The sequence below is a fragment of the Meriones unguiculatus genome, chromosome 21, assembly GCF_030254825.1.
Source record: "Meriones unguiculatus strain TT.TT164.6M chromosome 21, Bangor_MerUng_6.1, whole genome shotgun sequence".
Classification (NCBI taxonomy): domain Eukaryota; kingdom Metazoa; phylum Chordata; class Mammalia; order Rodentia; family Muridae; genus Meriones; species Meriones unguiculatus.
Genome location: NC_083368.1, coordinates 30183815 through 30196842, shown reverse-complemented (window position 1 = coordinate 30196842; position 13028 = coordinate 30183815). Strand labels below are relative to the sequence as shown.

The 13028-nt window shown below is 38.5% G+C and overlaps 1 protein-coding gene across 1 annotated transcript in view; it reads right to left on the bottom strand.

Annotated features, from left to right (window-relative positions):
* Znf804b (zinc finger protein 804B) overlaps positions 1-10986 on the bottom strand; it is a 561864-nt gene extending 550878 nt beyond the window's left edge. The window contains exon 1 of the mRNA XM_060373862.1: positions 10136-10986. Within this exon, the coding sequence (XP_060229845.1) occupies positions 10136-10243 (108 nt within the window). The 5' untranslated portion in view covers positions 10244-10986. The remainder of the gene's footprint in view (positions 1-10135) is intronic.
* Positions 10987-13028: the final 2042 nt, after the last annotated feature.

The window sequence follows — 13028 nt, the reverse complement described above, 5'->3', positions numbered from 1 at the left end:
GATATTAGCTGGTATCTAATGTATGTATTTTATTAGCATAAATCCATTTGTTCTTAGCTGATCAGTTTTCTCTTGATCTTTTGTTTCAGATACCAAGATTGTTTTAGCCATCAAAGTGAAGCAGAAGCAAGAGAAACGCAGTGTGGCTCCCTGTCCTATCCATTGACTGCCTTCATTCATCCTATGTCAGTTGAGTTCCCTTTAATATCCATTTTTACTTTACACCTTTATTCCGTGTGAGTCTTTGTGAGTACACCTAACGGTGGTCCGGACACTTCTCCTGCAGGAGTTGTACAGTGCGGGCTCCTAAGACTCGACTCAAGTTGACGGACTTAATTGGAAATGACTTCAGCCGCGGAGCCATGTCAATGGGCTCACCTTAACTTTCTTAAGAAGACATTTTATAACCTTTTGTTAGGACGACTTTTTCCTTTGGATAAGAGCAACACCATCTTAAGACGCAACTGAAGCTTCCGGTTTCTCTACAGTTCTGTCTAAACAAAGAGGCACTAAAAAAAAAAATACTGCATGTTTGTAACACAACAACTCATATTTTACACTTCAATATAAAATAAAACCCATGCAGGAGCCAGAGGACCAAAAACAAAGCAAGCAAATCACAGTCAACAAACCTGGACTCAGTGGGACTCACTGAGACGGAACAGACACTGGGGAGCCTGCGTGCTTCTGACCTAGGCCCCCTGCATGTAGTTATCGTTGTGTAGCTTGGTGTTCTAATGGGACTCTAACAGTGGGACTGAGCCTGTCTCTGACTGTTCTGTCTGGTTTGGGGACTCTTTTTCCTCCTACTGTGTTGTCTAGTCCAGCATTAATATGAGGGGAGGTGCCTAGTCTTATTGCACCTTGACATGCTCTGTTTGGTTGGTATCCCTGGGAGGCCTGCCATTTTCTAAAGAGAAATGGAGGAGGAGTACAGAGGAGAAGGGAGAGTGAGGGTAGAACTGGGAGGAGAGGAGGAAGGAGCAGCTGTGGTTGGGATGTAATATAGAAGAGAATAAATTAATGAAAGTTAATAAAACATAAAAAGCCCACTACATAATTTTTAAAATCTTGCATAGAATTTTTACATTTTATATAATATTTTATATTTTATCTAATTTATTCTACATTATGTTTTCATAGTTTATATTTTATTTTTAAATTTTATTTTCTATAGATAGCACTATAGAACATTTTGGGAAGTTTATAAAATTGTAATTTTTCTATTAATATCATTTATCACTTATTTAAATGTATCTATTTTTTCTGTAGAATTTGGAAACTTATTAAATCAAAGACAAAACAAAAATTTTAATATGTGCCTTTTAAATTAATCTGTGTTATTTAAAAATATATATTTGTGTTAGATGTAGCACATGACAGTTCAGTGTCCAAGTAGTTTCATAGTAATGGGAAGAGGGACTGCCTCTGACATAATCTGATTGGCCTGCTCTTTGATCACCTCCCCCTGAGGGGGGAGCAGCCTTACCAGGCCACAGAAGATGACAATGCAGCCACCCCTGATGTGATCTGATAGACAAAGATCAGAAGGAAGAAGAAGAGGACCTCCCCTATCAGTGGACTTGGGGAGGGACATGCGTGAAGAAGGGGGAGGGAGTTTGGGATCAGGAGGGGAGGAGGGAGGGACTTATGGGGAGATACAAAGTGAATAAAGTGTAATTAATAATAAAAAATAAATTAAAAAATAATATGTATATATATTTGTGTTAAGTTTATTCTTCAACTATTGTAGATGTATAGTATCACAGAAGAATATCTGGGAAAAAAATGATAATATGTAAAACATGAACAGTAGTTTGCTAACTATGTCACAACATCTTGCAGTGTTTATCACCTTACTGGGAAGTTAAAAATCATTAGTAAAGCTCAGAGTCATTACATGAAACACAACAACAACAACAACACAATAAACACAGAGTTGAAAATTTCGCATGCAATTCATATGTAACAAAATAACAATTTTCTATAACACAAAATTTTTACTCACAGACATTTTAGTTCTTCATATGACTAAGCAATACGAAACTGCCAACTACTCTGAATATTTAAAGACACATTTAAAAATGGAGACTTTTTTGGCTTCCTATGCGCCTGATTTAAGAGAACACACTAGGTATCAGTGAGAGAAAGAAAGAAGCAGAGAACCTTGAGTAAGGACAGAAGAAAACTTTATTATTTTATTGGTCTTGTTACACCCCTGCCATTTAGGTGTTACACTGTGTTAAGGATGATCATTAGTTTCCTGTTGTTGTTCTAAGGAATTACCGTGCATCTTCTGGCTTCATGTGAGCTTGTTGTTTTAGGTTGCTTTAATTCAGAAGCCTCCCTGGGATAAAAATCATGACATGAGAAGGGCTATGATCTTTCTAGAAGTGCCATCTGTGTCTCTACCTACTTGACTTAGTTTCAAGTGACGATCACACCCTGACTGATTCCAAAAGCAAGGGCTAAGAAAGCCCTTTGGCAAGTACATGCCTCTCTAGGTACTGGAGACTTGATAATTATGCATCTACCACCTGGTAGCGGCTCTGGGCTTGGCTTTCCCAAGAGCTATGGTGACCACTGGTCAGCGAATTGCTGTATGCTTCACTATAAAAAAGAAAATAAAATAAGGTACATATCTAATCACTGTTTTCATCCTCACTATCCTTACAACTTTCTAAAGCAAAGAAAATGATCAAGCTCCTGCCTTGTGATTCATTTCTCAGAAGCTTTTTAATATGTGACGATGAAAATCAAAGGCTTAACCAACTCATGCATTCGTCTCAGCTACATATATACATTTATACATGGCCAATCTGTAGGCTCTTGCGTCATTTTGAAAGAGCTGCTCCAAAATGGTTACATGGAATAAAGCACCTAGAACTTGGGTTATTATGGGAAGTTAAGTCATACCTAAAGCAACTGGCCACGTGGTCTTGGTAGATATTAAAGTGAGAAAGGTCACCACAGAAACAGGAAGCACTTACTCCACCAGCAGAAAAGTTGTCATTACAAGATTCTAACAGGAGACAAACTCCAGAAATAAACTCCCTCCTAGAGCTCCCACCAGAACTAAAGGGAACATTGATGCCAGTTAAAGCAGTAATAGAATCAACATCTTTTCTGTAAACAGCATTAATTTTGAGAAAGAAAACTATACCAGTTAAAGTTGGGTAAGACTTTTGAAAGACATTCCACTTTGTAACATCAGAAGTACGTGGGCATCTCATCGTGCCTGAACTGAGAAGTAACTGGCAGTAACTGGGCCCTCACAGAATGTGAAGCCTTGCTTGAGAAGCTCCACAGTAGACGCATCCCCCCTCTCTATGAAGCAGAAACTTACGCTAACAAAACTTTACAATTGCTGACTATTAAAATTAAGGAGTTTGACTCCAACGCCTGCTTTCCAATCACAAAGTGAAACATACCTACACATGACACACGGTAGGGGAGACGAATGTGCTCTCTGTATGATGGGAAATAGTTATTCAATAAAAAACAAATGTCTAGAAGGAACATGAGTGGACAGTAGAAACTGACTGCCTTTCTGCCACCGCAGAAATACTTAGGGCAAAATGAAGTATTCGATAGTCATGGGAAGGAAAGGGAGCATAGAGGAATACTATCAGGTGAGTTCTAAATGGAAATGGGAGGAAATTCTAAACTAAAATCTTGAAAAAACAGTTATGTGAGAACGGTGACTACAGAGAAAACACAGCTGAGTGAGGGAGCACACAAAACAGGTTGTCCTATCTGTTTTCAGGAGCTGCTGTATCTGGAGTTACACATACACATCCATAAATTACATGACATCACACACACAAAAAAAGATGTTGAAAAATTGTCAATAAAGAAACAGAAGAATAAGAATCAATGATACAAAACATGAAGTGGGTTAGGGGTACTGTTTAAAACAAACTCGCAAAATTTGTTTTAAAATAAAGCACATTTATAGAAATGTGAAATAAATTCTGCCAAAGAGAATTCACCGCTGTTCAAGCCCCAAATTGGCAGCCTTGATAGAAATGAAGAAAATCAAAACTTAAAACTGGGTAGCATTGAGTGCCCAGTGGCATTTCTGCATAGGGACAGTCTATATTTTGTTATTTATAACTTGTTTTGACAATAAATCTCAGTCTCCTGAAAAAGTTTCATGCATTTAAACAACAAACCATAAATTTTAGAAGAATAAGCACCACAGGAAATAAAATAAGACTTAGACTGGGAATCAGTGATAAGCACAGGTGAATCATGTGGTTTTGAAGACAACCTTTAATCCCTATCATTTCAAAACCCCGGATTTATCTCTGAGCTTCCTATCAGCTAAGAGCATATAGAAACAAAAATGAGTTTACTATAAAGGCATTTCTTTTGTTGTGGAAAAATTAAATATACTTCCCTTAGAAATGTTTGGATTTTAGATATCATATTTAAACAAAAGAAAAGTTTAGTTCATCACATCAGGCATCCATCTCTGCAAAAGTGAAATCATTAATAAATATTTTCAAAAACAAATTTTATTAGTAGTAAATATTTTCAAAAACAAATTTTAAAATCCATTCATTTTAGAAGCAGTATTCTTTTATATTTTTATTCAGTAAGCGATATCTATGTTATTATAGCTGTACATTAAGTAGCTCACCCTTCAGAATTTCAACTTCAGGTAGTCCTTCAAATGCATAAGATCATCTATTGGGAATTTCTATATCCCTAACAGCACCAAAGACTTAGTTTCTCCTTATGGACCTATCTACTCGGTGTGTGTGTGTGTGTGTGTGTGTGTGTGTGTGTTACCTAAATTTTGAATTTGTTATAAGATGGTTACAAGCAAAAGACACTTTCAGAATTTAAAATTTTTGTTCAAATTCTTTTCTTAGATTAAATAAGTATATGCCAAAGGGTTACTATGACATAATTAGCTAACTTCACAGGTGAAAGCAGTTGGTAGAGATACTGAGTATATGCCCAATTCTGCCTGCTCTCGGATCTTAATACTGGCTTAAATGGACCACCTTTCAGGCTGTGTTCTTAGATTCCCATGGGAAAAATATATTTTAGAGCACATACATTGTGCAAGTATTTTAGCTATTATTACTAATTTCTAAATTGGAAATGGTTAAGTTCTGTCAACCACCATCCAATCTGATTTATATTTATTTCCAAACTATAAGGCAGAAACTTAAGTTTGTCTCAATTTGATAGCTAACATGAATAGATAAGATAGAAGACACATACCAAGAAACTTAACAAAAGTCACGAATTAAAGTGCTTGAATACTGTCTTCATTCCCATGGAAATTTTATGAAGTTAAATAAGCACAAGTTCATTTAAGTCAAAACGTTGACCCCCCTTCAGATAAATTCTAAACACAGATTTTTGTGTGATTTCAGAAAGAAAGGGCAAGGAAGAAAAGACAAGAAAAAAAGGTTGCTTAAGATGGTTTTGACATAAAAGAAAACATGAGTTCAACATGTGGCTCAACCTTTACTGAAAATATCTGAAAGTGGTACGTGGTCATGAATTCAAGCAAAGGAGACAGGTGACTTCTCTGTTCCAAGGCATGTCTTCCTAATTATAGCTGACACATGAAAAATGCATCAGACTGTGAGCTCTATGATAGGATTGATATTTACTTAAAAGTATCTTGAAAATGGGCGTGACTGACTAGGGTAGGCATTAATAAAAAGGGAAGGCGCAACTGATCAGTTCCTTTATTTAGGAAATTCCCATTTTGGAAACTTCAAGGTTTCCATTATTTCTAGACCAGTGTCTCTCATTTATGAATATACATTGCTAATTATACAAAAAGGAAGTTGTAGGATTTGGATGTGTTTAAGATATATGTATATATGCATGTATATAAGCTAGTTATATTAGGTGATTTAGACAAACATTCAACTCAGGATAAAATTACGAGACATATAATTCAGGGACCATAATATATGCAATCGACACTTGAAAGTGACATATACAGAACTGCTTTTCATAAAAAACATATGATTTTTAACTATATGGTGCCCGGGAAGGAATACAGACTTCTAACCCACTCTAATTTTCAAGAGAGTTATGATGACACATATACCATAGATATATTTTATACCTTTGTGTATAGCTATAAATACAGCTATAATTAGTTACTGGATATATGTATATGAAGACACACTGAAATTGTTCTAAAGTAGAGATAATATCCAGATTACATAAAAATAACTAAGAATCAATTGAATATGTTTATATTGCTGTGAGAACATTATTTTATTGAATTTAAATATGGTGATAGAGCTTTAAGATTTTTGTAATAAAGCTGTTAATTATTGTGACAAAGATTTAGATGTTTGGTGGCTAAAAAGAACTATAATATACAGGTAATATATCTTGAGCACAGTTAGCCATGAGTAACTACCTACCTACCTACCCAACAAATCTGTATGTACACCCAATACTGACTCTTAGAGGCATCATAAAATGTATTATTTTAAAGTATAGAAAATATAGCAGCTAAACATCCTAAAATTTAGCAAAATACATTTAGTTTTAAATAGACTTTTATGTTAAATGTTTAAAATACTTTTATTTTTTAAATCTATCTTATATTTAGAGGAATATAAGCCATCTCAAATCAATTATTGACATGCTCATTAGAATGAAAACAATTTTTAAAAATTGTTTAAAACAGAACATGCAGAACAAAGAGGTAATCATAAGATACTTCTGTGTGTTAATTTTGAAGATAGAAGTAAAATTTCACTCTAGGATTTTCTGTTTACTACTCCGTGAGTATTTTTATGAGACAAAGTACTCTGTTGCTTTACTTATCAATCAATCATTTCATTTCCTGTTTATCTTGAAAATTTCATATAATTATTTGGTATTTTATAAATTAGATCATTTGAAATTACCTGTGTATGAATGTCTTTAAACCTAATTCTCTTTTGTACTTTGAGGTTAATAATTCTGTTAATGTTCCCATTAAACAGACGTATCTTTTTTTTTTTCAGATATTTCAAATTTTAAGTAAGGTCACACTGTACCTAAATCTAGCTCCAAACTCATAATCTTCCCACCTCCAGGTCTCAAGTGTGGGGGTCACAGGCCTCCATGATGGGCTGACTCTAAAAGCTGAAAGTATTTTGATTTAGCAAGCTAATTAAAGCCTTGTGTGTTACTTTGTGCCTGGAAAGATTAGTAATAGAATATTAAAGATAAATATTAGAGTTTTTCAGGTGTTCAACATTCTTATAGTTCCAAGAAGGAACTGAGGTCCACAGCATAAATTTGGCTTTGATTAAAGAAGTAAACAGACGTATCTTAAACATTAAAAATGTGTATAATTTTAAAAATATATGTAGACTTAATTTAACTATGTTATATCTTAGACCACAGAGCTATATTATACAGATAGAGTTATAGCAAAAATTAAAAATAAAATTCATTAAGCTAACAAGTAATTGTCAACCTTATTCCTTTCTACAAGAGAATACAAAGTATACTTACTCAATACTTTTACTTTATTGGATATTAAGACCATGTCCAACTTTAATAGCTCTATTAACAGCAAATGCATAGAATAAATTGAAAGACATGGGTTAATGGAATAAGAATAAACATTAAGCACTGGAAAACTTTGTGAATGTTAGTTGTCAACTGACATCCCAGTCTATAGTTCTAAGTAAATGGAATCTTGAGAAGTTAAAATAATAGGTAACAACCAATTTTAGATTATGCTAGACACTAATTTGAAAATGCATTATCATAGTAGATACCTATTTCAAAACTATAAATTATAGTGTTTAATGATTATATGATCAAAGAGTTTAATATTTATATTGAGGGTATATGAATAAACTAATCTCAACCTGGACTGAGAGCTATTGTTTTAATATGAAAATATGTAAATATCCACCTTATTTTTTAATTTGATGCTTTGCAACCTGTTGGTCAAAAGGCATGCAGACATGCCTGGAGACCAATGAGTTATTCAAACACAGAGAGTCTGGGGTCTAAGACGTAGTTGTTATTTTGCTTTAGAGAGAAAGACATCATGCCATGGAAAGAGAATTTAAACCAAATGAAGAATTATCTCAATATCAAAACATTATCAGTTTCCCAGATGGTTCAGCTCATATAAAAGAGTACTTAAACACTGAAAAAAGACACGAATTCCATGGTAAAATATAAAACTGATAAAAAAGGACAGAAAAAAAGAAAATTTGTTTGTGGAGTACATATTTAAACAGCATTTCTAAATAGCTCATACATCATTTTAGTGAGCACCCTCCAGTGAGTCAAACTGAAGAGACTTGAAAAAAAAAGTAAATAAATTAACACATTGATGGAATCAGCCAAGTAAACTATAAAATAGTATTCCATAGGTATGCACCTGTACCCTGGACAACCAGTACAACCGTGTGGATGGATGGATGGCTGGTGTTTGCCATTTACATTTACACACTCAGAATCTGTGAGGTCAGCCAAGCTTTGGAGACACAGCAACCAGAGAAAGAGACGCAAGGATATTCTTAACCAAATGACAGAAACTTCTTCTTTAAACACCAGAGGTTTGAATTCAATGTCTTATTCCAGTCTCTTTGAATAGAATTAAACTGTGTGAGAATGATGCTCTTTTGGTCCCAGGTATTAAGATGTATATACCAGAGCACAGTAATCTAACTCAGGAAGGCTATGGAGACAGTCACAGAGATTATCAACACACTATGAAAATTGGAACATTCTAGGTTTACAAGACAACATGTGCTAAAGGAGAAACTGGGAGGATTTGTTTGCCCTGAAGAAAATGCTCCTGACATGGTGAGCTGTTGGACACTGTAATGGTTTGCTGAGGCTGCAGAAATGCCAATCCTTAAAATCTTTAAAGCAGGCAAGATTCAGACCCACTGCTCAGGCTGACTGGGGCTGTATTTTTCAGTCAGCTGGAACTGCCAAGTCCCTTTCTAGCCCTGTGAGTTTAATTGTAACTGTTAATGCAAACAGTGCTTTCCATGTAGAATTTCTGGTTCCCTCCATTTAGCTGAGGGTGTTACAACACGGATTTTTAAAGTACTCGAAAATATGAGGGAAGAGTTTGTCATTGGGGAACTTGGTGATGTGTCTGAGTACATATACCTCCAGATTCCAGATTCCTTATGCAAATCATAGATGCTGTTTCACCAAAGGTATTTATAATATATAGCAGTTGTAAATAATTCACACTAATGGAGCATTAAGCTGTAGTAGAAAGTATGAAGTACAAAATACTCAGGCAAATTAAGTCCTTCCTCTCTATGTTATGCAGACTAAAAAATACTCTCAACAACAGAAGAGAAAAGTTTTTCATTAAGTTTGGATACTTGGTCACTTACTGTGCTCTAAACTGATTATATATGCTCAAATTATGTGTGTATGCATGCATATACACATACATATATACAATTTTCTTTAAACTCACTTGAACCCTTAAACATTAGTTAGTTTATAGTACCCATTAATCAATTTATAAATATAGTAAAGCCTTTGATTCTGGACAACAGGAATTGAACAGTCTACTAAGTTAAATAAAAACACTCAAATTGAAGGTTAAGGAATTTTTGTGTAACATAACAAACAAGCCAATTTGGATTTCCACAAAGGAAACTCTTCATTTGCTTCCCTCTGAAGAATCTAATTGAGTCTTGGACCTCAGAACGCTTTGAAAAACAACACCTTTTCATTTTGCCAAGACAAAACCCTGGAGCTTATTTTCTCACAAAGCAGCTGGAAAATCATTAAACTAACCTGAAAGTATGACTTCACAGAAGCACATTATAAGGCGTCACTCAAACTTTCTACGCTACCCAAATCGGCAGATTCCTAAGTGGACCCTCCAGGAGGATCAACCTTCCTCCCTGCAGTTACCTGTGCTCAGTAAATATTTGCATGCATAACACTACAGATGGAAATAACTGGAATGGCAAGAAACACGGAAACACACCCCCCTCTGTATAACCGTCTGCAAAGCTGACATAACTAACGACAGTGGCTTACTCCCTAGGAGCCTAACCAGCTCCATCAGGCAGGACAACTCAATGTCTCTTTCTGTTGTCATTTGGCTTCTACTGTGTGTGTGGATGAGTGTGCGCGCCTATGTGCACATTACCGGAGACGGAGATCCGTTCTTGCGGAGGGGCCCTCTGAAGACTCCCTTAATGCCCCGGTAGTGCCCATTGCTCAGGTGTCTGGAACTGATGACCAGGTAACAAGCCATGTGGGTCCGGGCTGGAGGTGCAGACTCAACTCCTCACTGGGCGACCAACAGGCAGGGGAATGCGGGCTGGCTTCTCGGCAGCGAAGGCGCCCGCCGCCTCTGGGAAGAGGCCAGCGGCAAGCTGGGGACTGAGAGCCCGCGCTCCCCGGCTGGCTCCCCGACCTCTGTGCGGCTCCCGCTGCCCACGGCGGCTGCTCGGACTGAGGAGGCGGCGGCAGCGGCAGCCCGGAACACTTAGGGGACCCGGCGAACCAGTCCACATGCTGCTCTGGCGAGGAGGCGCTCAAAGGCGGGTGGAAGATGTGCTTTTTTTAAAGGACAACTTCCTGGGTCCACCAGGGAATCCGAGTCCTCCGCCCCCTTTCCCCCTCCTCCCCGCCCTGCGCCGCCGTCGCTCCCCGTGCAGGCGGAGTGGGGTGGGGACACTCAGGTGCAGGTCGGCATCTTAAGTCCCCGGGCTGAGCTGCAGGCTGCGGAACCCGGGATGCAGAGGACGCAGGCTGTGCGGGGAGCGAGGCGTTCCTCGGAGCGCTCCAGAGCTGCCCCCTCTGCAGTGTCCGGGAGAGGGCGAGCGCTAGAGCCTGAAGACGCGTTGACTACGCGCGGGGACAGTGAGCGCCCAGCTAGAAGCTGTGGGCTCTGTAGGGTTCTCGTAGGGTCTGGGCGCATGGGTGGGCAAGGAGAGATGGCAGCTGCCACACCGGTCTCACTGCTCCGCCTTCCGGAACCCAACAGCACCAAGGTCTCGGTCCTTCTGCCCGGCCTCTGAGTCAACTTTCTAAGGGGTTTAGGGCGCCGGCACCCGGGATGACTGGGAAGCACCCAAGAGAGAGTGTTTCCTTTAGTCATTTGCTGCCTGCTCACCTCTAGGGCTCCCTGAATCAAGGCATCCATGGCAGAAGCAACAGCCGCCTGTAGGGGTAAAAGGTTCAGCGCAAACAGAGCCATTAGATACCCTATGGTGGCTTCCTGGGGCAGAGAAGGGAACTTTCAGGTGGCAGGCTTACGGAAGGTATAGACACCAGTGAGTAGCACACACCTAGCCACGAAGGTTCACTCAAGAACCTTTCTCTGCCGGTAAGACGCAGGTGTTATGGTCTGTAGAAGTCTTTGTGTTTTTGTTTTTAATTTTTAATTTTTTTTAAATATTAGTTACAGTTTATTAACTTTGTATCCCACTCCCTCATTCCCTCCCAAACCTACCTTTCCTTCCTCATCTCCTCCCTGCCCCTTTCCAAGTCCACTGATGGAGGAAGTCTTTGTTTTTCCAATCCCTAATAACCATTCTCTCGGAGATCTTCTGGTTACATGTAAATTAAGCCACCAGGGAACAAACTGGACTGAAAATAAACTTCTGTTGCAAAAATATGCACTGTGAAAGAAAGGAAGGAAAGAAAGGAAGGAAAGGAAAGGAAGGAAGGAAGGAAGGAAGGAAGGAAGGAAGGAAGGAAGGAAGGAAGGAAGGAAGGAAGGGAAAGAAAGAAAGAAAGAAAGAAAGAAAGAAAGAAAGAAAGAAAGAAAGAAAGAAAGAAAGAAAGAAAGAAAGAAAGAAAGAAAGAAAGAAAGAGGAAAGAAAGAAAAAGAAAGAGGCATCCCCTGTCGTGGGGAGGGCAAATGCCCTCTTCCTGTGCCTGAGGTTAGCTCAATGGACTGTGCAATCCCTCTCTGACCCACTCTGAGATCAGAATTATGACATTGTCATACTTTCATACATCAGGAAGGTATGACGCGGTCTCTTTCAGTCTGACTCACTCAGCTCTGGATTCCTTGAAACACTGCTGCTGTTTTATAGCTCCTGGATCTATCTAGGCTTTCTCCCAGAGATCTCTCTCCTGTCACAGTGATTAAACACCCTAAGCTGACATTTATGACCTCTGACACATGACAGAAACATATAAAAATATAAAATGGTATTTTAATTATCGCAATTAAGACAGCTCATAAATTTAGGGAGGATTCTATTTTAACTTTTGTGACTCCATGATCATTGTCCAACTTTATTTATATTATTACATGGCTTACTACCATGAATATTAATATTTTAAAAACTTAGATCTAGAAAAGATCATTCTGAGTGAAGTATCCCAGAAGGAGAAAGACAAACATGGTATATGCTCGCTTATATAGACCTACAAGATATGATAAACATAATGAAATCTACACACCTAAAGAAGATTCAAGAAAGCAGACACGGGCGAAGATGATCAATCCTCATTTAGAAAGACAAATGGGATGTGCATTGAACGTATGACAGGAGTCTACCGCAGAAGGCATCTGAAAGACTCTACCTAGCAGTGTTTCAAAGCAGACACTAAGACTCATAACCAAACCCTCGGCAGAGTGCAGGGAATCATATGAAAGAAGAGGAGTTAGTATGATATGGAAAAGATAGGAGCTCTACAAGGACCAACTATATCTGGGCACAGGGTCTTTTCTGAGACTGACACTCAACCAAGGACCATCTGTGTATATAACCTAGAACTTCTGCTTGGATGTGGCCCGTGGTAGCTCAGTAACCAAGTAATTTCCCAAAGTAAGGGGAACAAGGACTATTTCTAACAGGATCTCAAGGGCAGGTTCTTTGACCTCCCCCCCCCAGGGGAGCAGTCCTGTTAGGCCACAGAGGAGGACTTTGCAGCCAGCCCTGAAGATACCTGATAAAACAGGATCAGATGAATGGGGAGGAGGTCCCCCCTATCAGTGGACTGGGAAAGGGGCAGGGAGGAGACCAGGGAGGGAGTGTGGGGTTGGGGAGGGAATGAGGGAGTGGGATACAGCTGGGACA